This window comes from Odocoileus virginianus, chromosome 1 (genome assembly GCF_023699985.2).
Source record: "Odocoileus virginianus isolate 20LAN1187 ecotype Illinois chromosome 1, Ovbor_1.2, whole genome shotgun sequence".
Lineage (NCBI taxonomy): Eukaryota > Metazoa > Chordata > Mammalia > Artiodactyla > Cervidae > Odocoileus > Odocoileus virginianus.
Window position 1 is genome coordinate 58,194,667 of NC_069674.1, and position 26,894 is coordinate 58,221,560.

At 39.0% G+C, this 26,894-nt stretch overlaps 1 protein-coding gene across 2 annotated transcripts in view; it reads right to left on the reverse strand.

Annotated features, from left to right (window-relative positions):
• Nucleotides 1-1,039: 1,039 nt before the first annotated feature.
• The window catches only part of IMMP2L (inner mitochondrial membrane peptidase subunit 2), a 916,360-nt gene continuing 890,505 nt past the window's right edge, over nucleotides 1,040-26,894 (reverse strand). For both annotated transcript variants that reach the window (XM_070468515.1, XM_070468517.1), the window contains exon 7: nucleotides 1,040-1,782. In XM_070468515.1, coding sequence (XP_070324616.1) covers nucleotides 1,645-1,782 — 138 coding nt within the window. In that variant the 3' untranslated portion in view covers nucleotides 1,040-1,644. The remainder of the gene's footprint in view (nucleotides 1,783-26,894) is intronic.

The window sequence follows — 26,894 nt, forward strand, 5'->3', positions numbered from 1 at the left end:
CTCCCGCATTGCAGGCAGACACTTTACCATCTGAACCACCAGGGAAGCCATAGCAGGATAAGTAGCAGCTAATCCAGGTACCCCTTTGTTCCTTCTCTGTCTCGCTTCATTATCTCCCCCAATCCTATCTTCCATAGTCCCTGAACTTTCCTATGTTCTAGCAACTAAAGGGTTAATACTTTTATGCACTCAATATTTTACAAATAATCCTAGGGGATGCACTTTACCAAGGGAAAAAAGTTACAAGCCTTGAAATAGCAATGAGAATTTGGTAATTTGCAGTTAAAGGCCAGAGTGTGAAGCTTATGTTGGGGAAGAGAGGGAAGTGGAATAGAAGAACTCATAAGGATAATATAGATTCATCAAGAGATATTAAGCACGTCTTTTTTTTTAAAATGATAATGGTGACCAATCTTAGTGTATAAGTATTCACTGATGTGCGTTGAACTAGCTATTATGATGCTAATGAATTATTATTAGTAACATATGCTCTCAATATGCATATGTTTTTTGTGGTTGCTCTTTCTGTGTCTGCTAGCTAATAATGAGTTTGCGTCCACATTTGCAAGATGGTCAATTCTTGTCTGGCATCTTATCTGCTGATGAAACAAAAGGAAACGAGACCAGGCATGCAGCGGAGATTGATCTAGAGATGCAGTTTCCACAAGCACAAACCTCCAACCAATGGGAAGAAAAAAAAAAAAAGAAAGCCTTCATAAATGCAGACGTGCATACAGAGAATCCACCTTCTTAGCTATACAATGATAAAATCTGTCAGTATTGCCCCCCCTGTTTAGTAGGTGATTTCAGAACTATAGACAGGAGCACTGAAAAATCACTAGGAGGGGAAAAAAAAAACAATCAGACTTGGTTGAAGTGATTTTTCCATTTCACTCAGAACATTGTACCAAATAGTGGCCAAATACTGAAAGATAGGTTTACTCATCAGTGTGAATAGGCATGAGATTACTAAGAGATTTTGGATTAAAAGAGGGCCAGGAAGAAAGATTTGGTTGTGTAAAAATACTGAGAGACCTGGTTCCCCAACATTTTAATTCTTTATTTCCAAAAAGAAAGAATATATTCCTTATTAATGGACTATTACCGGTTTAATGATAAACACCCAAAACAGTACCTGAACAAATCAATGTTTTATTTTTGTGTCATAGTTTGCTGTTCTTCCTAACTGGCAGTCACTGCATTGTAGATCCTGTCAATTATAATGTTTTTCCTATCACTATGTGTATAATGTTTCTTCATGCTCCGTCTTAAGAGTAAACGAATAGTTATCTACTTTCATCAAATATTAGTTTTCATATTCTTCCAGCAGAAAGCTCCCAAATCAAAATCTAACAATGAATAGAACATGTATGCATAAAAATCCAAACTGTTTCCCCCTTGAGACATTTAGGAATAAAATTGCCATATTTCCAAAAGTCTGCATTTTGGGGACATTAAACACAGTATTACAATTTAACATAAAATCAGGTGTCATTTAACACTGTTTAATATTTTAAAACTCTAATAATACAGATCATCTTAATGAGATAGAAATATTTCTTGCAAGAAGCTTTGCCCTTTTCAGTGCTGTTCTTCACCCCACTTCGGGGACTGGCGGCCGTGGTGCCTCCCCGTGGCAGTAGCTTAGGGGGATCCTTGAAGGCAGTCCTCTTCACTCTGAACCGGCGAGCGCTCTGGAGGAAGAACAGACTCTAGTTTCTGCCAGCGCTCTGGAGGCCACAGGATATGTGTAGCATGGGCATGCAGGAGTCCTAGGGAAACCTGAACTCACGAGAGACACAAAGAAAGCAAGAAAGATATTCTTTTATAAAGGCTCATCATTAACATTTTGAAAGCAGAATTTGATCCAGGTCTGATAGTCCATGGAAAGATGATGAAGAGAATAAACACTTACTGTGATTTTTCTAGGTTCTTTATATATGTAAATACCTTCAATACAACCTTTTGAGGTAGGTACTGATATTATCCCCTTTTTTGCATAAGCGAATACTGGAGTAGGCTGCCATTTCCTTATGTCACATAGCTACCAAGCCATGGAGGCTGGCTTTAGGGCTTAATAGTCCTGCTTTAGAGGCTGCAAACCCCAGTGAGTATGAATCTGGTTTATATTCTCAGAGTTTCTGCCAGAGCTCCCAGTATCTCAGAAAGGCATTTGAGGAGGCAGGGGGTGGCAGGGGGTGGGGGAAGCAGAGATACCTTTAAAAAAAAATCCATACTTTGTTTAAAAAAGAAATACTGTCCCACCTACTGGATGAGTAGCAGGAGTTAGGTGTGAGACTGGGTAAGGTGCTTCTACAGAGTACATGGAACAATGTGAATTCAGTGCTCACGGAGAAGGTGGGAAACAAGGGGAAAATCCAGTATGTGGTCCTCAACTGATGATGGTTCGACTCAGGATTTTTTGACTTTATGATGTGTGAAAGTGAGATGTGTTCAGTAGAAACAATATTTCCAATTTTGATTTTTTCCCAGGCTAGCAATATACAATATGATACTGATACTCTCTTGGAATGCTGGGCAGTGGCTTTGGGCCAAACAATCACAAGGGTAAACAACTGATACACTTAACAAACATTCTGTTTTTCACTTTCAGTACAGTATTCAATACCTTGCAAAAGATATTCAGTACTTTATTACAACATAGGCTTTTTGTTAGGTAACTTTTCCCACTGTAGACTAATGTTTAATGTTCTGAGCACGTTTAAGATAGGTTAGATGAATTAAGTGCAGTCTTTTACCTAAAATGTTTTTAACCTTCAATGACTTCTCAGGGCATAACCCCATCATAAGTGGAGGAAAATCTATGAAGATCACTGCAGATGGTAAAAGGATGTACCAGGGTGGAAGAGGAGATAAGGGAAGGGAGCTTTCCCTAGAGGTTGTAAGACTGAGTCCTGAGAAGGAGGAGGCCCTTAAAGATGTGTCAGGGACATGAATTTCAGTGCTCAAAAGACTGTGGGAAATCTGATGAAAATGCAGATCTAGGCTCTATGCTCAGAGATTATTACCCTTCACAGGTCTGAGGGAGGGCATGGAAATCTGTATCCTTTGTTGGTGTTATCAAAAATCAAAGCCAAAGTGTTAGTTGCTCAGTCACATCCAACTCTTTGCAATCCCATGGACTGTAACCCAGCAGGTAACTCTGTCCATGGGATTTCCTAGGCAAGAATCCTGGAGTGGGTTGCCATGCCCTTCTCCATGGAATTTTCCTGACCCAGGGATCAAAGCCAGGTCTCCTGCATTGCAGGCAGATTCTTTACCACCTGAGCCACCAGGGAAGCCACAAGTATTGGAGGATAATTGCTTTACAATTTTGTGTGAGTTTCTGCTCTGCAAGGAAGTGAATCAGCTATATGTATATTTATATCTCCTCCTCTTGGCGCCCCTCCCACATTCCCTATCTACAATGGAATATTACTCAGCCGTAGAAAGGAACAAAACTGGGTCATTTGTTGAAGAGGTATGGATGAACCTAAAGTCTGTCATACAAAGTCAGAAAGAGAATAACAATTATCATATATTAATGCATGTATGTGGAATCTAGAAAAATGGTACAGATGAATCTGCTTTCAGGGCAGGGATGAGATGCAAATGTAGAGAAGGGACATTTGGATACAGGGAAAGTGAGGGTGGATGGAATTAGGAGATTAGGGTTGACATATATACACTACCACGTGTAAAACAGCTAGTGGGAATCAGCTATCAAGTAATATTTTAAGGGATGTAGAAAATTATAAAACACACTCATATTGAGTATCATCACTAAACCAGGTAACTATGTGTCCATTTTATTTTCAAATGTTTTTCCTATCAACTGGAGCTCCATAGAGATTGACATACAACATTGCTTTCATTAAAGTTCTGTTTATATGTATGTGAAGAATCATATTGCCCAGAAATTTAGATGTGAAAGTCAAGGGAGACACTTCCAAAGAGATAACCACAAACATTAAGAAAAAAGAAAACATTCACAACAACTTGAAATATAAACAAAATCAGCCCAAAGGGAAATAAGAAGCCCATGGGCCCAATAAAGGAATTTTTCTTCAAGTTGCTACTTTAAAAAATCAAACCTACAAAAAATTAGAAAATTTTAAGTAAAAACCAGTTCTAGTCACCAAAACTTATCAGTTATTTACATTTTGCTGCCTTCATTCCCCTTTCATTATGTCTGTATATGTATTTGTACACATACTTTTCCCTGAATCACTTGAAGTTGTCACCATGCTGAATTTATCCCCAAATTCTTCAACATAAACATCCTAAGAAGACTCTTTCCTACAGGAACACTTTATATGCAAGGTATTTAATATCGATATAAAATTACTCAATATACAACCCATGTACAATTTTAACTGTCCAAATAATGTCTTTTAAAGCTCTTCTATTTTTAGAATTCTTAATTGAGGATCACAAATTGAATCACGATTGTCCCTGTGATGCTTCAGTTTACATTTGGGTTAATCTTGAGGTCCTACATCTGTAATTGCCCAATTTTCCCCCTCCTGATTAGAGTCAAATGAAGTGTTCTTGGCAAGAATATCATATAACTGATATTGTACCCATCCCATTTTATCACATCAGGAGGCACAAAATACTAGTTCATCCCATTGTTGTCATGTGAAGTTTGATCATTTGATTAAGGTGATGTTGATCAGGTTTCTCTATTGTAAATCAGTCTTTTTTTTTTTTTTTTAACTAAAAAGTAACTGAGGGGGTGATATTTTGAAACATGTAAATACCACCGTATGTTAATAACATATCTCACTGCTCTCTGAAGGAAAATGGTTTCTAAAGCATCTAAAATAATTTTAACAGCCGCTGATTGGGCTGCCTGCAACAATTACTACATGGAGGATTATAAAAGAGTGGTTTTCCAATTTTTTTATTTCTTTCACATTTAATAGTTTCCATTCTTCCTTTAAAAAGTGCTGTCCCTGCCAGTCTCAAATGCTTATATTTTAACATAAGAGATTCCTTTTTAAATTAAAAATCTTACTATCTTTGGGGGCTTCCCAGGTCTCTCAGCAGTCAAGAATCTGCCTGCGAATGCAGGAGATGCAGGTTCAATCCCTGAGTCAGGAAGATCCCCCGGAGAAGGAAACAGCAACCCACTCTACCATTCTTGCCTGGGAAATCCCATGGACAGAGGAGCCTGGTAGGCTGCAGTCCATGGGGTCGCGAAGAGTTGGACATGACTTAGTGACTAAACAACAATAATCCTTCCCATTTTATCACATCAGGAGGCACAAATATCGGTTCGCCTCATTATTGTTTGATCATTTAAGGTGATATTGATCAGGTTTCTCTATTGTAAATTAATAATTTTCCTTTCGTGATTAATATAATCTCACTGCTCTCTGAAGGAAGAGGATTTAGAAACCATCTAAAATTTAACATCCATTATCCTGCCTGAAACAATTATTACATTCATGATTACAGAAAAGTGGCTTTCCAAATTTATTATTTCATTTATATTTATTAGTTTCCATTTTCTCTTAAAAAGTTCTGTCCCTCCAACCTCAAATGCCTATATTTTAACATAAAAGACTCCTTTTTAAATTCAAAATCTTACTATCTTTTGGTTTGTTTGATACTCAAATATTCTACATTGGGCCAGTGAAAGTTGTTAATTTTTGGACATGTCTCCATGGATCTTTAAGCACATCCTAACGTTTTGGTCCCACTAGGTATTGTTGGCTTTCAGTTCAGTTGCTCAGTCATGTTCAACGCTTTGTGACCCCATGAACCGCAGCATGCGAGGACTCCCTATCCATCACCAACTCCCAGAGTTTAACCAAACTCATGTCCCTTGAGTCAGTGATGCTATCTAACCATCTCATCCTCTGTCACCCCCTTCTCCTCCTGCCTTCAATCTTTCCCAACATCAGGGTCTTTTTAAAAGAGTCAGCTCTTTGCATCAGGTGGCCAAATGTTGGAGTTTGATGTTGGAGTTTCAGCTTCAACATCAGTCCTTCCAATGAACACCCAGGACTGATCTTCTTTCGGAGGGATTGGCTGGATCTCCTTGCAGTCCAAGGGACCCTCAAGAGTCTTCACCAACACCACAGTTCAAAAGTATCAATTCTTCGGCATTCAGCTTTCTTTATAGTCCTAATTTCACATCCGTACATGACTGCTGGAAAAACCATAGCCTTGACTAGATGGACCTTTGTTGGCAAAGTAATGTCTGCTTTTTAATATGCTATCTAGGTTGGTCATAATTTTCCTTCCAAGCAGTAAGCATCTTTTAATTTCATGGCTGCAGTCACCATCTGCAGTGATTTGGGAGCCCAAAAAAATAAAGTCTGACACTGTTTCCACTGTTTCCCTATCTGTTTGCCATGAAGTGATGGAACTGGATGCCATGATCTTTGTTTTCTGTATGTTGAACTTTAAGTCAACTTTTTCACTCTCCTCTTTTACTTTCATCAAGAGGCTCTTTAGTTCTTCTTCACTTTCTGCTGTTAGAGTGGTGTCATCTGCATATCTGAGGTTATTGATATTACTCCTGGCAATCTTGATTCCAGCTTGTGCTTATTCCAGCCCAGTGTTTCTCATGATGTCCTCTGCATATAAGTTAAATGAGCAGGGTGACAATATACAGCCTTGATGTACTCCTTTCCCTATTTGGAACCAGTCTGTTGTTCCACGTCCAGTTTTAAGTGTTGCTTCCTGACCTGCATACAGGTTTCTCAAAAGGCAGGTCAGCTGGTCTGGTATTCCCATCTCTTTCAGAATTTTCCACAGTTTATTGTGATCCACTCAGTCAAAGGCTTTGGCATAGTCAATAAAGCAAAAATAGAAGTTTTTCTTTTGCTTTTCTGATTGTACTTTAGTTTTTAAAACTTTATTTTATTGTTTATATATTATTTATTTGGCTGTGCTGGATCTTGATTGCAATGTGTGGACTTCAGCAATTGCAGGAGGTGGGGTTAGTTGCTGCAGGACATGTGGTATCTTAGTTCCCTGACCAGGGATTGAACCCATGTCTCCTGCATTGCAAGGCAGATTCTTAACCACTGGGCATCAGGGAAGTCCCCCCTTGTACTTTAAACCTGTTCCATCTGAAATTAGACATCTCTTTAAGGAGGCTTTGATTTCTCTTACCAATGAAAGCTGTTTAGAAACCAAGGTAGTAGATGTGCTGCTTGCTCCTGGTGGTGTCAATCTATGCCATTTCAGGGGATGGACATAAAAAGTCCCATTCCACAGGCACCCTTCTCACTTTCCTGCATTTCAAATTTCTGTCTCCCTTATTCCAAAGTGAATGCTCTGTCTCCCCATAACAACATTTACACTACCCTACAATACATACAAAAAGGTAGTTTTGAGTTCACTATAACTAATACCAACAACAAATTTATTCAGTAAAAATCGAGATTTCTTTGCAATTATTTCAGTCTTTAAAATAATTCCAGTATATTGGCAAAGTCCTGTGTTCAAAAAAGCTTGCTTGAATCTAGTCTGTTTCCTCCCCAATACAGTTATGTTTCCTTTTGACATATGGTTAAGCCCATTTGTTTCTATTTGTATTCAATTTTAGAGTTTGCTTTTGTTATCCTTTTTGATTCAGTTTTATTTTTGAATAAACATTTAAATGGTTCATAAAGTATGGCATGCAGAATAATGCTCCCACACACACCTCCAAAGACGTGCACATACCGGTCCCCCAGACATGGTGAATATGGAATATCTCAGGACAAAATGGGAATTAAGGTTACTAAGCAGTTGATCTGAGGATAAGAAGACTATCCTATATGAGCCCATGGACACATGTAATCACAAAGATCTTAAATGTAGACCAGCTAGGTAGAAGGGTCAGATTCAGAGAGAGATTTGAAGATGCAGATGTAGAACAGGGCCATGAGCCAAGGAATTCAGGTGGACTCTGCAAGCTGGCAAGGAAACAAGTTATCCCCTAGAGCTTCCACAATGAAGCCAGCCCTGCTGACACTTGAATTTTAGCCCAGTGAGACCCATTTTGGACTTCTGACCTCCAGAACTGTAAAGTTATATACTCATGTTGTCTTAAGCCACTAAATTTGTGGTCAATTACAGCAGCAATAGGAAACGAATAAACTAACAAAAATGCACACAGAGAAATTCCAGTATCTGCTATCTTACCTCTCTAGTAGGATAACTATATTCATTAATTTCTGGTTTATCCTTCTTTTCCAGTAAAAAAAACCAAATACATATATTTATCAGTTTTTATCTATCTCTGTATATCTATATCTATATATATATATGTTTTATGTGTACATATTATGTCTATATATATTATGTATATGTATTTATATATACACACACATATACATTATTTCCCTATCTTTCATACTGAAGGTAGCTACTATTATGCATTTTCCCTTTTGATGGTACTTTTATTCTTAACAGCACATCCTGGAAACCACTTCCTATCATTTCATAGAAATGGAGCCTGTAGTTTTTACCAAAGCTCTACCCCACACCCAGGCAATCCTGATTGACCCCACGAGAAATCTAGATCTGGGTTTTCCACTTGGCTTCACACCAAGAAAAGGTAAACCTAACCAACTCTAAAGACTTTTAAGTATATTTGGAACATCCTAAGTAACCATTCTAACCAAATTAACTGCAGAAGCCTAGCTCTAAATGGTCTGCCACACTGCCGTTCTTATCTATTTTTGTTCTTGTCTGGGCTCAGCTAAGCTAGAGAACAGCTGGTCTCCATCCCCTCCACAGTAACCCTTTTTAGATTTGATAGCTGCTGCTCGGTTGTTCCTCAAACCTTTATTTGCTTTTCCAACTTGTTTAACTTTTTTCCTAAGGTTTGATCTGCCCGTCTTTTAACTTGGCTGAACTCTTGCCAACATATCTGCCTGATTTCCTAGTTGTGGAGCTCAGTTTTAACATAGTGATTCAGTTTTTTTAAAATCATTCATTTTACCAAAACCTATTATAATTTTATTCCATTTATTAAAGATACTACTCTCACTTCCTGAAAAAAATGATTCATCTTCATAATTATAAATAATGGTGAAAATTCCCACAGATGGATAATGTCAGTATCATTTTAAAACATGGTATGTGAATGCAGAATGTAAGTGTTTTTTAAAGACTGTGATTAATATAGAAAGTGCCTAGTCACTCTCTTAGCTATCTTGTCATATCATCTTTTTTATTGGTATGTACATAGACATGCAAAGAACACAGTGAATTTAAAAGGGCATAAAAATCCAGAAATATATTAAACTTTAAAAATTATAAGTTCTTTTCAGGTACAGCTTCGGTGTCCACACATACTGTGTTAGGGGTGGTCCTACAGAGGAACAACCAATAAGATGTGTGTATATATAGAAACAGAATTAAGAAATTAGCTCACACAGTTATGGAGGTTGGTGAATCCAAAATCTGATGCAGAAGACCAGTAGGCTAGGGACTCAGGAAAGAGTTGAAGTTTAAGTTCAAAGGTAATCTGCTGGTAAATTCTTTCCTGGTTGAGGGAATGTCAGCCCTTGTTCTCTTCAGGCCTTCAACTGACTGATCTCCAATATGTGAGTGTGACTTATCCAACCTGCTTTCAAAGTCCACCATCTAAATGTAAACCACATCCAAAATGACTCTCATAGAAACATCCAGAATGATGTTTGACCAAACTTGGGCCCAGCCAAGTTGACACACAAAAGGAACCATTACACCTGACAAATATAGTCACCCCCGACAAACATCTCCTCTGTGCTCACTCGGGGTCACACACACAGTGCTGACTATACTCAGGGCAGAGTTCCAAGCAAATTATACATACTGACTCATTTAATTCTCTCAATAACCCTGATGCAAGTACTACTATTGTCTCTGCTTCATAGTTGAGGACACCTAGGTTCAACCACACAGATTTTGGAGCTGAGGCTCTAATACATGCCCTCTGGAACTCTACAACAGGATTACAATATAATTTATCATACAAATGAGAGACTTCTGACAGTCAGTGGGGGCACTTTTTAAATTAAGTCAGGATAAAAATTTGTTCAGGACCTTCCTGGACAAATCAAGATATGGTCACCCTAATCATACTTCCTGATATTGCTGAGTCCCACATACTTTCCTGTAATAAGTAGATTTATCAAAAAGAAATGCACATTATGCACTGAATTGTGTTCCCCCAAATTCATATATTGAAGCTCTAACCCAAACACCTCAGAATGTCACTGTATTTGGAGATAGGGCCTTGGCCCTAACCTGATATGATGGTATGCTTGTAAGAAAAGGAGATTAAGACACACAAAGAGATAACAGAGTTGCATGTGGACAAAGGAAAGACCATGTGGGGACATAGCAGAAGGATAGCCACTTGCATGCCAATGAGAGAGGCCTTGGAAGCAACCAGACTTACCAACACTATGATCTTGGACTTCTAGATTCCAGAACTATGAGAAAATTTGTTGCTTAAGCCCTGCAGTTTGTGGTATTTTGTTATGGCAGCGCTACCAAACCAATACAGGCATAAATAAAAGACACATTCCTGGAAGCCAGTTCCTGAGATATCCCAATATTCACCCAAAATAGGGGAACAAAGGAGGATGAGAAAAAGGAAAAAAAAAAAAAAAGTCTGTTATTAAGGAGAGAGAGAGAGTTTATGCATACACAATTTTTTTCAATAGCTTAAATACTCTGACCGACCAACCTAATATTTTATTGGTACCCGATGCTCCTGTCTCTTTGCTCTTTTGTGACCCTGTGTAGATGTGTCTCCTCCAATAGATTCACAATATTCTTAGGCTAGAGGAATTCACTTTTACAGTAAACTTTAAAACAGAGCACTAAAACTATATTAAATAAAACATTATAAACCCTTAGCAGATTATTGTATTTTTCATATCTACTGAATGAGAAAATAGGTCCATTTACATGCATTAAGGAGCCTTTACCAAACTCTGTTGCCTAAAGATGGGGAATCAAGGATCTAGAATAACAAACAAGTTTGACTGTGTACCCCACCAAAAATACTTGTATTCACATATTTTAAATTATCCATATAATATGTAAATATAAAATATATAAAATTATATCAAAATAATCTATACATATATTAGTATTAATACTCTATAAAAGCAATGTTAGGTAAAGCTCAAATTCTCATTTTTTAGATACAAAGTTCTACTTTATTTTGTATCCAGGGGATCATTATAAATACCCGCTGTATAGTCCTGCTCCTTCTTTAGCAATCCCTTCTCTGGGAAACACTGGGATTGCTGGTTGGAAAGTGATCAGTGTTATCAGTCAATTGGTTTGTTTGGTCCACATGATGCCAAGAAACCACATGGACTAAAATTACAGTGAACTGACTGTCTTTGATTGACTTGGCTCCACTGAGAAGTTATTTTGGCATCTAATAAACACAGCCTCCACGGGCCCCGCTTCTGATTCAAGTGCCAGGGGCACAGGTATGTTACTCTGGTTCCTTTCACCCCTTTCCACAGGCTACATTTTATAGAACACTCTGCCAGTTTTTGGCTTGAGGACACCCTCCCTTGAAGTAACAGCTTGCAAGAACAAGCTGTGAGTGTGGTGATAAAATAATAAAAACAAAATCAATTCCTTTGTACTGGTCATTGCTGACCAAGGACTAACATAAGCACATAAGTCTAGAGATAGGGCAGAAAGAAAGTGAAAGTGAAAGTCACTCAGTTGTGTCGGGATTCTTTGCAACCCCATGAACTATACAGTTCATGGAACTCTCCAGGCCAGAATAATGCAGTGGGTAGCCTGTCACTTCTCCAGTGGATCTTTCCAACCCAGGAATGCAAGCAGGGTCTCCTGCACTGCAGGCGGATCCTTTACCAGTTGAGCTGCCCTAGCAGGTAGGGCAGAGGGGAAACACAGAGAAGAAACTAAGAAAGAAAGAAAGATGACTGGTCATGCAGCTCCTTTTAAAAAAGACGTTCAGAACTAGAACCAGGGTCAGGAGAGAAACGGGAAATGAGATGAAGCACAGAACTCCCAGGGTTATTTGACAAAAAGGTTTTCTGAAAAGAGCGGTGTTTTGTCCAAGATGAGGAACTGCTTGTCAGCAACAAATACTTGCTGAGTGAGTGAATGCTCACTAAGGAGGAGGGCTTCAATCTGGAAATGCTACATTTTCTGATCTGGGCATCAAGGAGATTCCCTAATTTAAGAGAAACATCCACAGTTTGCTGGAAAACAATATTATTTAGGCATGAGAGCTTTACAGACGACGTGCCACAGTGGACTGACCATCAGCTAGTGCTATCAGATGACTGTGATACCGTTCTTCATCCAGTTCTTCAGTGCAGTCTCAAATCATGTTTTAAAGGTACAGTATGGATTTGAAAAACATATTTATATAATACATAGATTTTAAATTTGTATATTTTCTGCAGATTAAGAATTTTTAAAATATATTACACAGGCAATGAAAATTGGCTTGGCTTGCCTCTGGAGACCCCCATTTACCTCCAAAACAAATGAACAAGATTAGTAAGGAGAGAAGCTTATAATTCCCTGGTCTTCATTCTCCTGGGATAAGTACCATTGATGTTTTGAGTAATAGACCAGAATCCTGGCGGTTTGTCCTCTTCCACACATGAAAGTTTTCCTGAATACAGCATCCGCTCCAGCCTGCTCACAGTGGCAGCCAGGGAACACTACTCAGCGGTACCCTGACAGAGCACTCCAGCTGTTTCTGGGCTGGAGCACCACAAGAGAGGCTGTTGTCTCCATAACTACTGCTAAGACCAGGGATGGGACGGTACGTGGAGAGCAGGCCACAGGGAACATGGGACTGCACTCGGAGCCTGCTTTCTGGTACTACGGTTCAATCTGATGCTGCAGATGGGGAGTGTAGGGCAGAGTCCTGTGCAATGGTGATGTATCCCAAAGGAGCAGGGCATCATACACCAGGTACTAATCCCCTGGAAGGACTCTAGCTAGATGGAGGACAGCAGAGATCATCACAACGCCAGCCACCAGGAATAGACATCTGACACCTCGCTCACTGCATCTTGGTGTCAGAGTTATGAAGGAAAACACAGCACCGTCAAGCACTGGATAGAACGGTGTATTACTCATACAGATAAGAGACAGAGCAAGATCGCTGCCTTCATGGGTGTCGGGGACACTCAGCTTCACGAGAAGGATGCCCCGACTGTGCGGAGACTTGCCTTCCTCAGCCTATCTCTGCAGTCACCACTTTCTGGTAATGTCAGTATTATATAACAACATCAACACTAAAAGCAGTTACTTAAAAATAACCTACAAGATTGAGAGAAAAAGGTTGAGGAGGGCAAGATAATTCCCTTATCAGGTAGCATAAAAGTGAATTTTCTTGACTATATGAACAAAAAAGCAGACGTATGGTCTAAGTAAATCAAACAATTAGAAATAAAGACAGGCAAAAATGTATCATATAGAAAAAGCAACAACACTGTTTCAAAATATTATGAAAAAATATTTTTTAAAAAGTCTGAAGGATAGAGATGCTGCAACCTACTTGATTCTTAGACATGGATTAACATATAAAGATTTGACATTTCATTAACACTGTCTGATGCAGTAGAGAAGGGTCATAAAGAGAAGAGTAGTGGCTTGTCATCCAGCTCACATTCCCAAGATGCTTATCAGCACAGCACTGAGCAGATAAAACATAGTCCTCCAAACAAAAACATGCAGGGTGACTGCTTCCACTCTAAGCAAGCACTGACGGACATCTACTCCAAGACAGACAAACTAATAACTCAGAGCTTTGGCTGTTGAGGTGAATGAGAGGCAGGAGGGTCATGTGCCAAAGAATCATGCAGAAGACAAACAAGGAAAATATCAGTACTCCTAAGACCTAAGCTGGTAAGCAAAAAAAATATATTTAAGAATAAATGAGGGGAGAAGGAAAACTAGAAAAATGGAGAAGAACAGAGGGAAGCAGTAGCCAATAAAGTAGAAGGCACAGGAGCAGCACAATGAGAAAGCTTTATTTGTGGGGCATGAACCACTTCCACCGCCCCCTCCCACAGGGACCCAAGTACAGCACCAGTTATGAGGACACATCACCATCTAGGAAAAAACCCAGCACTGTTCTCATTTTCCTCCTTGAAATGACAAGAGGAAAGGTCCCTGTGTTGGGGAATAGTTCCCTTAGATAAGAACACTTCTCTTCCTAAAGATGCAATACAGGATGACAATACCTTATCTGCAATTCCAAAATCCAACAAGCTCCAAAAATTCACTGTTGTGTAATCTCTAGTAGCAAAAACCAGACATGACCCAAACTGTTAGAAAATTATACCCTTTATTTATCCCCTACAGTGTACTTATTCATAATTTTCGCTCCAGAAATATTAATGTGCTTGATTATAGACATTACCCCAGATTCTACTGGGGGCATTACATTACATATGGTATAGATATCATTTAGTTGCTGTTTCTACACACTGACACTACCTTCCCAACATCCAAACAATCTGATTTCTGAAGTATCTGCCCTCCGAGGTTTTAGATCTGGTATTACTGTCTTTGAATATTTGCAAAAATCAATATTTACCAGAGGATAAAAGTCACCAGAGTTTTGGCTCAGTCCTAGGTGGGATGGGACCCCCGTCTAGGATCTCAATATCTGACAAGAAAGAGAGATACTTAAACAGAGCATCAAACTACAACCCGATAGAGCAGACATAAGAAGAAGCCTGGCAGCAGAGACTGTGGTCATGCCGTGGGAAGTCTCCTCTGAGCCGATGCATCTGAACTGCCTCCCAGGGATGCTGGTGACCTCTCTCCTGAAGGTAGATCTTTACCCAATGACATCTGCTGCCAGATTTTTGTCTAGAGCATCCTCCTAATCCTCCATACCCTCCACTGAGGTGCAGATTTGAGACAATGTAATAGGTTGATACGACCCAATATTTTGCCATTCAGAAGGAAAGCCATGTGATTTACAAAAGATTCCAAGAGAGATTCTCTCATCTAAAGGCCTCATTCTAGGACAAGTGTTTTCCTTCATAACCAACAATTTTAACTTTAATCATTTCAAAGCAATTTCCCTGTTCAAGACTGAGCTTCAATCAGAATGTATTTTCAGGTCACTTCATAGCCTCTTCACAATGCTCTCTAGATAACTATAGAATCATGCATAATCATTCTAGTCCCCCCTAGACTCTTTGAGTAAGTAGTTAGTTCAATTTTTTTGTAACTATTTTATGCAGAAATAGATACAAAACAGGCCTCTAGGGGTATCTCCAGCTAATTCTCATGAATTAATTTCCCAGGATTAATGTTTATGCACCAGTCTCCTCACCACATAATCAAATCACTGGAGTTGAAGTGGTCTAACTCCTTATTTTGCAGCTTGATTAAGCAGGTGATGAAATACTTGAATATAATTTGGAGAGTTAGAAACTCACAGTATCCACAATAAACCACAGTGGAGGATGACTTACGATGTCTTGAATGTTGACTGGTGTTCTCTTTAGCAGCTCATGTTTCATAGGCTATTTTTATGTACGAGATAAAATAGTTTGCATAAATACATGAGGGGAGAGGTGTAGAAGTCTTTACTGTTGTTGACGTTATTTTAAACCAGGTTTAGACCACTGGGCAGACAGCACTCAGACGACCTAGAGGGCCATTGGCAGGAGAGGATTTGGGACAAGGAGCTGTCCAACAGCCATTGCCAGCCCTGCTGCCATGGCAGATGCAGCCACTCTTGGCCATGGTAAGCTCCGTTTAAACCTCTGTCTTTCCTGCCAGATGGTGAGATCCTAGATGGGTCCCATCCCACCGAGGACTGAGCCGAAACTCTGGTGACATTTATCCTCCTGGTAAATATTCATCTTCGCAGATCTTTAAAGACAGTAATACCAGATCTAAAACTGTGGGTGGTAGTCTGGCATCCAGCCTCTCTCTAACTATCTCTCCCTACTTCCATCCCTCTTTTATTCCTTTTTTCCAAGAGAAAATGAGGAGGCTTTCAAAACAATGAACCAAAAACAAGAGAAGGCCCATAAAAATGAAAACTCTGAGGGCCAAAATGGTTGCTGTGGAGAGCACACTTGGTATATCTTCTTCTTTGTGGAGACTCTCAGATAGCCAGCTTACACAACCCTCAAAGGATGGGAGGGAGTATCCCAATTTTTTAAAGGAAACTAAGTTTTTGTCTGAGTAAATTTCTACAAGCTCTCACATGTGGGCTCTGCCACAAGATACTTAAAGCCTCAAAATGGACAGTGTGCATGGAAGTAGGTTCCACCCAAAAGACTGTAGAACAATTCAATTTGCTGGCAATTAGTTGAATTCTGTTCTGCAAGAGATTAAGGCAACGTCATCTTGTATGTAATCTAGTTGTTCAGTCTCTAAGTCGTGTTTGACTTTTTGTGACCCTATGACCTGCAGAGTGACCGACTTCCCTGTCTTTCACAATCTCCCAGAATTTGCTCCAACTCATGTCCAGTGAGTTGGTCTAACTTATTGCAGTGGTAAGTACTTGGATTACCTGGTAGCACAGATAGATAGAATGCCCTTTAAATGGTCTTTTAGAAATATCATTTCTTTCCATTGTGTTGCTGATATAACAAGATCTGTTTAGTGTGGTTTGTGGCTGGAGATAATCCCTGACCCCCAGAATCTTGCTGTGTATCTACGAGTAAGTGATGAGTGGAATTAGTGATCTACTGAACTCTGCGCTTCTCCTCATCCCAGAACAATGTCTTAGTGGTCAGAGCTATAACTACTGTTCTTAAATTTAAGCTTACCAAAATCTAAAGAATTGAGTTGACAAGGAAAAAAATAAAGTACACAGTATGATAAAAGGTAACTGAGAGAATGGTCTAAACCATAGCAAAATGGGCTTTTCTAGGAGAAATATCTGCCAGGTGTTTGAAGTATTAAAGGTACACATAGTGAAGTAGGATCTTAATGATCAGTGAGACCATTATAGGTGTGGGCATGGTATGCAAAGGCAACCACCCATCTTAACCACCTTTGTGTGTCTGTATAAGTCTTAGTGAGAAGCAATGCATCATCCACTGCCTACTGCCCAGGTTGGAAGGTCCAGATGTTCCTTCTTTCCACTGCCAGTAGCTAAGGGAAGACACCTGAACAGGGCTCAACCATTCAGATACCCACATCCAGGACTATGAGTGTGGAGTGAGTTAAGCAAAGACACAGGAAGGGTAAGAGATTTCTGGCAGAGACAAGAGTGCCAGGAAGTGCCCAGAGATGTCAGTTGCCAAACCTATCATCCTTCTCCTATGTGTGACATAGGGCATCCTATGTTGCTAATTCCCAAGCCTTGTTTTCATCCCATTCATTCAGTGATATCAAATATCAATACCCTTCCAATGACATCTTTTCTACCTAAATTAGTCAAGATGAGTTTGTGTTATTTGCAACCAAGATACCTGATTGAAGGGAAGGTTGCAGGGAATGAAAGTGACCAGGTGAATAACACAGGCCATTGAAGGATCAAGAGGAGTAACAGGGGCGGCCACCTCTGACCACAGTCTGAGGAAAGAAAAAAAGAGCGTGGAGAACAAGAGAACAGTCAGGAGATTGTTATGATGGTGCTACCGAGAGATATGACTGTGGGTAAGAGAAATGGAAAGAAAGGAACCTTTGGGAATGAAATCCACATTTCCTAGCATGGTGGGCCTGGTTCCCTGCTCCTCAACTTGTGCTCAAATCATGCTCACAGCTCTGCACAGTTGCACAGACTGCTGCTTCTGCCTCCTGAAAGGCTTTGTTTCACCCTTTACCTGGAAAATTCTTCATCCTTCCAGACACAGCTTACATGTTGCTTTCTCCTGGAAGGCTTCCAGGTCCTCTGCCCAGTCTCCGCGTCCAGACGTACTTATGATAACTAGTGATTACCACTCTGTACAGGGAGGGTATGTTTAGCTCATTGTGTCTTACGTGGTATGAACTTCCTGAAGCAGGTATTGTCTCATATTCTATTGATAAACCCATGGCATGAAAGTAGAAAGAAACTCAAAACATGTTGATTGATTAAATAAATGAAACCCGAGAGCGTGTGGATTTAGACTGGTTACAGTTTAGACCTGGGTTAGACCTGGGAGCTGAGAAAAGAACAGGATTTGGAGATGGCTCATTTCTCACCTGCCTAGAAAGACAGTAATGCTATTAACAATAGACAGATCACAGTAGAAGGAGCAGATACGTGAAATAACAAATTCAGTTTTGGATTACCAATCTGAGGATTCTATTGAATATCATGGGAAGACAACCCAAATGCAACTGAAAATTCTGTGCAAGAGTCTAGGCAAGGGTGGGAAGTAGAACTTAGATATTCAGGACTCACCCAGTTGTACCCTAGGAATTAATGTGCTTACCTAGAGAAGAAGAAAGGACATAGCCCGGGGCGCATTGCATTTCAAAGGTAATGTTTGGAGGTTGTCAGCTACATGCAAGAATCAATACATTTTCTTGAGCAGTAACACATCCACCTCCAGACTAGAGCTTGTGAAACATTTGCACAAGTAGAGACATATTGTTCTCAGCTTGTAAAGGGGTGAGAATTGAGAAAAAAGCAAAGATTAAGGGAGGAAATACTTGTAAATCACCTTTAAAACTATAGTTAGTTTTTTTGTGTGTGACTGAGCCTAGAGAACATTTAAAGATCCAGGAAAAAAAAAACTATTAAAATTCTAAAAATGATATTCACCTGGTATGGCTATACATTTGTATATATGTGATGACTCATATGGACTAAATACATAATATAAAAACAGATCAGTGGATTGATCAAACTATATCCTCTAATGGAAAGAAATGTTTTGTTACTTTTAAACATTTTGTTTTCAGAAGGTAAGTAAAATACTTTCTAAGAATTTTAGCTGAGTTTTAAATGAGTTTCAGACTGTGTGAACTAAAAATGCTACTTAAATGGCTGTATTATTTATGAGAAATAATACTGTTTATGAGGAATAATTATAAACCTTTTAGTTTAAATACTATGATCTATTTATTTACTTTTAATCAGGTTCACTCCTATGTGAATAAAAAACAAGAAATTTATTGAACAGATTTTTTTTCCTACTTTTATTAGTTTTAAAGAATCTGTTGCCTTCTTGAGAAGACATCTTGCTAGTATAGTTTGAATCAACAAAGAAATAACGATGCTGTGATCATGTGAAAAGCAGACACACAAAGAAAAAGTTAACTATGTGATGTGATGGGTGTGTTAATTATCTTGGTCTTGGTAAACATTCCACAGTATATATGCATGTCAAACCATCCCATTGTGCACTATAATTGTATATTTGTCATGTATTAGTCAATAAATTTGGGAGGGGGAAACATATTGGCCCATCATCAATTCTAATATTGATATTAAGTCCTTAATATATAGTCTTAATTATTTTGTGCATTAGAGAGAAGTAAATTAATGGAGTCATTTCAGCTTTATATGCTTTGTATTGCTGCTATGATTTTTTGGTTATTTTGAGCTTCTACAAATAATAGTTGTCTGGCTTTCGTACTTTGATTAATTCAGAGAAATCTCTCGAGGACTACTCAACATTCAATCAATAAACATGCTAACACAATGCCAGGAGCTGGGATGCTATGTGAGACAGCAATTGCAGTACATTGAAATCAGGGTAAGAGTAAACAACATTTAGTCTTTTGATTTTTAATATGCACAGTTAGTATCTAAATAACAGACAATATTTAAAGTTGAAGTTTGTATAATGATAGATAATCCATGTCAAAGATGGTGTAGCAGCAATAAGACAAATACTGGCTGGACTACTAAGAAACAAAAGGAATCCCTAAGAGCTAACAGAAAACTTCTACATTCCAAACTATTTGCTCGGTTAGCATGAATGCTTCTAAGTCATATCTCCTTTCTTTATATTGGCTGTGTGTGTATGTACCTTGGAAAGGTGGATAATTTCAGTAGTGGCCTAAGGAAAATTTAATAAGGGCAAATTTATTTTTCCAGTGCAAAATTACAAATTATCTTTGATCTGGCACTATGCATTATACATGACTTTACTCCACTGACTCAGATAATTGAATGCTGTCTAATTTATGAATCCTCTTAATGTGTACCAAACAATTTTGTTGTCTTATATATATGTTAATGTTGACAGTGCAAAAGGCTGATATGCACTGTTAAAACTCGTGATGCTTTATATTAATAAATTCATAGATTTATGTTAAGTTGTCAGGACTTAAGCCTAAGGAGAGACTGGGCTTAGCCCGTGTGGCCCCAGAGCTAGGTGGAAACATTTGCTGCCTTGGGGTGAGGAACAGAGATTTGGCCAATAATGATGGTTTGCACATGTTGGGCGCTCTGTCTTCACGGCTGCTCTGCGCCACCTTGTCAGTGTTAAGACAGTGTCATCAATCATCACCAAAGCAGGGTGGAGTCCACAAAACACCAGGAGTCGAGCTTGCCCTGCCTCTGGATAAAGTCTTCTCATGAAGATCCTGGCCTTATTTAGCCTGTTACACATTCAGTGCTGATAGCAACAGTTCCAATTAGCTTTCCCTTTCCTTTTAGTATTCCCTCCCTGCCCTTGGCCAGCTTTTCCATGTCTTCTTAAACCGGAAAAGCCAACTGCTTCATTACTTTAAAAAGAATTTTTAACTTAAGGAGATGGAAGGGATATCTCAACCCAAACAAATCTGTGAAAGACAAGAGTCAAAAAAGATCCTCTCTAATCATCAAAAATTCTGATGATTCAGCATCAATAGTACATTGTCCATGTTGCTGGAGTAACATGATACCCGGAGGGTCCACGGGAAAAGGAGTAGAGTGAACATCAGTAGCAAAGTGCTGAGAGGAGAAGCTTTGGAGTCAAGAAATCCTACGGGGTGGGATACAGACTGGAAAAATCAATAGCTGTGCATCTTTGGTAAGTACTCCATTTCTTTCAGTATTACTTTTTCCATTGTCAAAATGGGAGCAAAAATATCCACCTTGCAAGGTTGCCATAAGAATGAAATGGCGTGAAGTACACAGGTCTAATCTAACAGAGCCTGTTACATACTACTATGCTAGCCCCATGGTAAATCAAGTGCAGAAGCAGCCTGAAGTATATAATAAAATCACAACAAAAGAGAAGAAAATGAAATTTGAAATAGCTACATTATATTGTATCCCATTGTTAACCATGAGTAGTGTCCAATTATAGGTTATGCCTTTGAGAAAAGTTGTATTTAGTAGCTTATGATATTGGTTTGTAAGTTCAAAAATGATTGCAAGGATTCTTGTCCCAATAAAGTTATTTCTTAGCAGCTCCATCAACAATAGCAATAAAACATGGTGCTATTATGCTTCATTTTTTTTGATACAGGGCTAAACTTTGTAGGAGCTTTTCTATACACTGAGATGAGCTCAATAAAATCAAAATCCTCTGGATTAAGGTAACATCCCTAAGAGACCTCTGGCGCTGGTACAGGCATTTGCAGTAATGAACAAAAGAGGAACAGAGGCCTCTGTTGTTGCTTTAAATTACATGTGTGACAGATCACAAAGAATTGCTCTTAGGTAAATGAGCAATATTTTCCTGATTTTCTCCCAGCTCTTCAATACCAGCTGAATGAAGGTCCCCAGGAAGCATGCATTTTCTTAGCAAAATAATGCTGCACTATAAATGATGCCAGTTTCTGACCACTGACTCATCCCTTAACCTTTGCTGACTTCTGTTTACACAGTTCTGTGGAATAGTGAACTTAAACATCAGTGGCTTGTCTTCAGTCTCCATCTTCCCCACCACTCTGTCAATAATATTCAAATCCCTATTTCTAGCCTTAGCCTCTCTCCTGACCTCCAGAGCTGATTCTCCCCCAACAGAGTGTCCTCATTAGGCAAACACGATATACACAACATACCAGCTCATCAGCAGTCCCCTCAAGTGAGCACCTTACCCTGGGTTCTTGATTTGGAGATCTCCTTATTGCCCAGTCTTAACTATAATATTAAAGCCATAATTAGATGTCTGACTTTGCATCACCACTGTCTTATCAAATTCCTTGCCAGATACTTCCTCACTTGAGTCTCTCTGCTCCTTTCTATTCTCACCACTGTCATCCCGGGACAGGTTCTGATTTCCTGTTTCCTGAATAAACACAGCAACCTCTATCCCAAACTCCCCAGTTCCAACTTTGTTTTATTCCAACTGCCATCCATACTGGTACCAGATTACTTTTCTAAAGCTTGGCTTCCATCAGGTAATTCCCAGGATCATCACACTTCAGTGGTTCTTCACTGCCTCCTCATATAAATAAGAGAAACACAGCATAGCATTCAAGACAACAATAGGCCCACTTAACCTACATTTCCATTCTTTTCCCTCACTCTTCCTTTACCATGTACCTCATACAAGCTCCAGATGAGTTCTTCGGGTGTCCCTCAGAGCTTGAGAACTCCTGCCCTAAATTATAACCAAACTGCAACGGTCACGACTATTGCTTGGTTCATCTGCACCTAAGCCTGTACTCTTGCCTCCTCTCAGGATCTTCATCATCACCTCCACATTCTCATTCTACCCAGCTCTTGACTTCTAGAAACATTTCCTTACAGAGTTTAAGAAAAACTCTCTTCCACTCTCAGTTCCATATATTTCTCCCTCATTACCTTATTTATAATCATATATTAGGCCTTTATCTTCCCTAGATGACTATATGGTCTTCTAAGACGGAACCTGTGTCTAATATATCTTTTCATTCCTTAAATTACTCTGTAATATTTTATCCATAATGGGCACTCAACAAATACCTTCTTTATAAACAAATAATAGAATGTCTAAAATAACCACATTCCCCTAGACAAGTCCAGTTTAGGAAAGAACCACTAACTACATACGGCTGACAACATGAGTCCGTTTACTGATTTTACCATGAAGTGCATTTCATAACATTGATTACTTTAAAATATAGATCTTTTATCAAGCATAGAAATATATCTTTAAACTTTTGAGCTTTTACTTGGCAAAACACCCAAAGCTTGTATACATAAATGATTCTAATTACTACTTTATAGAAACAAACTACCTATGGCACATCATATTTTCCAAAGATGACCACAAAAGTACCTCACTTTCCCTTTAAGAGGTGAAGTCTATTTCTTCATCTGGTTGGGAGTGAGTACCTGTGACTGCTTTGATCAATTCTGGTCAGAGCACTTAAAGTGCTCTGGCAGCTTATGCTTCTTGGAAACTATCTATCATATGAGAATTGTGACTCTGTGAGATCACCATGCTGTGAGCAGCCCAAACCACACTGAGAGGCCCTGAAGAATGAAATGTCACATGAGAGGAGAGAGGGAGGTAACACAGAACACAGAGGCACCAGACATTTCAGCAAAGATGTTCAAAGTGGGTCCTCCAGCCCTTCTCACTCTAGTTGATGTCACATGAGTCAGACACAAACCACCTAGCTGAGTCTTTTCTAAATTCCTGATGCATAAAATTGTGGGCAAAATAAAATGTTTGTTTTATACCACTAGGTTTTGGTATATCTTGTTACACAGCAATATAGAAACACTACTCATCATTGCTTTAGACATGTGTCTGTGCAAATGCAAAATTAAAATAGTATGCCAATAAAGCAGACAGCTAATCTTACAAACAACAAACTGATATGCTGTGCAGCCTAAACACTGAGAAAACCCAATCCTAGCCAGTTAGTACCAATGCCCCTCTGCTTCTCCTTAGCAAAAAAGTAATTTGAAACACAAAGTTCTTATCTCTAATATTTCCCAAGTCCAGCCTCTATTACAGAAGGTACACTAAGAAGTAAGTTAAAAAATAAGCTGTAGAATATCAAATAAACATAGCTGAAGAATATTAAAGAAACACATGATGTAAGTAAATAATTGGAAAAGTTGTCAAACGTATTCTGGTAACTCCATTCTTCAGTTCAGTTGCTCATTGTGTCCAACTCTTTGTCACCCCATGAATCTCAGCATGCCAGGCCTCCCTGTCCATCACCAACTCCCGGAGTTTACTCAAACTCATACCCATTGAGTCGGTGATGCCATCCAACCATCTCATCCTCTGTCGTCCCCTTCTCCTCCTGCCCTCAATCCCTCCCAGCATCAGGGTCTTTTCCAATGAGTCACTCTTCACATGAGGTGGCCAAAGTACTGGAGTTTCAGCTTCAACATCAGTCCTTCCAGTGAACACCCAAAACTGATCTCCTTTAGGATGGACTGGTTGGATCTCCTTGCAGTCCAAGGGACTCTCAAGAGTCTTCTCCAACACCACAGTTCAAAAGCATCAATTCTTCAGCGCTCAGCTTTCTTTAGAGTCCACCTCTCACATCTATACATGACCACTGGAAAAACCATAGCCTTGACTAGACAGACCTTTGTTGGCAAAGTAATGTCTCTGCTTTTTAATATGCTATCTAGATTGGTCGTAACCTTCCTTCCAAGGAAAGTCCATTCTTAGTTTGCATGAATTATGATGTATCCCAATACTAAAATTCTATACATAGCCATTAAAAATATTTATAGAGCTACACTGGCAGTAAAAAAGTGTTCATAATGTGTTAAATGGAAAAAGCCAAATACAAAACTGTGAAGAACACAGTTGTCTTTTTGAAAGTTATGCATTTGTCTCCTTTTCTCCTAACCCCAACACACATATTTTTTCCTGCAGGAAAAAAAAGATGAAAAGGATGCATATCAATCTGTTCCTTGAACAGCAAGGAGACCAAACCAGTCGATCCTAAAGGAAATCAACCCTGAATATTCATTGGAAGGACTGATGCTGAAGCTGAAGCTGCAATACTTTGGCCACCTGATGCGAAGAGCTGACTCATTGGAAAAGACCTTGATGCTGGGAAAGATTGAAGGCGGGAGGAGAAGGGGATGACAGAGGATGAGATGGTTGGATGGCATCACCAACTCAATGGACATGAGTTTGAGCAAGCTCTGGGAGTTGGTGATAGACAGGGAAACCTTGTTTGCTGCAGTTCATAGGGTGGCAAAGAGTCAGACACAACTTAGCAAGTAAAGAACGACAAACACATTCTCTACAGTGACAGCCTGGACCTTCTTTTGCTTTTTGTTGTTGATTTTTTGTTTGTTTGTTTGTTTGTCATTCAGAGTCCTGAGACAGAGCAGACTACCCACAGTGTTAGGAAACAACTAAACAACTAAAGTTTGCCAGTTAGCCTTTCCCTGTGGAGGTCAGGCCTTTCACGGCCCAGGCCTTCTATAGAGGTTTCTGTCTCAGTTCTCACACAGACCTCAGCTTACACAAACCACATTTCCTGCACTGAGACAGGATCTGTATATAGCTTGGTAACCACCCAGACTGCAACACCTTCACATGTTGCGTTTACTTCACTTTGTTTTCTCTACAATTTTTTTCCCCGAGGTCAACTTTGTATTATATTTGGCCTTTTTAAGTGTTTATAGAAAGAGGGAATTTAACATTCATTCAGCCTTCCATTCTGATGGCACATCCACATTTTCTTTAATTTTGTTATATTGCTCTTGCAATTAATTTAAAAAACCTGAGTTATTGAAAATGGGCTAAGCTTAACATAGTATCTTAGATTCTTATCTATAGATTATTAAACAGCATCATTGCACTTGATTTTAGGAATTGAAAATAATCTTTTTTTTTTTAAAGAAAATAAGTCTCAAACCTTGATTATATAAGATTTGTTATTTAATTTTTCTTTTGGTGTATATAATCACTGGGGGTATAAACAGATCTTTCTAGGAAAAAAATTCTGAGCAATCTGAACCAGTGTGAAAACAGCTAGAAGCAGGAAATTAAAATATTGCTTATTCCTATGAAAGGCAGGAGATTCCATTAGATAATGCCAGTGTGACCAGTTAGTGATTTATTAAACAGTATAGTAAAGAGGAACCCATACAGTTCAAGATGTAGGACAGGGAGGTGTGAACGCTAGACCTGCCTGATACTAGCCATGTGAACCTGAACAAAACTTTTAACCTAATATCAAGAATACATTATGTTAAAGTTGTGATGATCAGAAAGGCAGAAGGTGCTGAGTAACTCATTTTATTGCTTTTGTTATTGAGAGCAGTCTGGGACTTAGGAGAGATTGAGACTATAAACAGTGTTTCTCAAAATACAGCCCAAGAGATCTGCATAATACTCTGCCAGAGTCCTTATTTGAATTTCCATTCTAAACAGTCCTTACTGGTGATGTGTCTCCATGTTTCAAGCTTGAGATCAACTGGGTAAGAATATAAAAGTAACAATTTTTGTGAGAGAATACAGGGCATGTAAAAAAAGAAGTGAAGTTCCATTTGAGACAAAGAAGAACGAAAATTAAAGACACCTTTTATGAACTACAGGATGTACACTACACTAACTGGTCTGCTTCTCAAGAAGAGCAGGGGTTTTGGCGTGCTCTAATGCAAAGTGAGCTCCCAGCGGAAGAAAAATCACAGCCATCCCAACCACTCTAGTCCAAGACACCAGCATCTTTTACTAGGACTATTTCATCAGTCCCCTGGCGGTCTCAAAGGTCACCTTGTCAGAAAAGCTTTCTATGACTTCAATATTTAAAATAGCATCATCTGGTTCTCCTTATGCTATGCTACTTTTCTTCACAGCACTTATCAATGATCATATGTAATTGATAAACTACATATCATAGATTTATTTCTTTGTTCTGTAGCTACATCCACTCACTACACTATAAAACTATGAGAACAAAGAAGGACTTTGTTTGGCTAGCTGCTATATCCCTAGTGCCTGGAAGACTGCAGGGCACACATCAAGAAATACTTGTTGAATAAATGAATGAGCCTAAGGAAGCCCTCTCTTTCTTTTGGTTTATTAGAATGGGGAATTACTAGAGAGAATAGGATAAAATACTCCAGAGTTGGGCCAGAAAGGAAGATGTATTTTATTTGGTGGGCAAAGCAA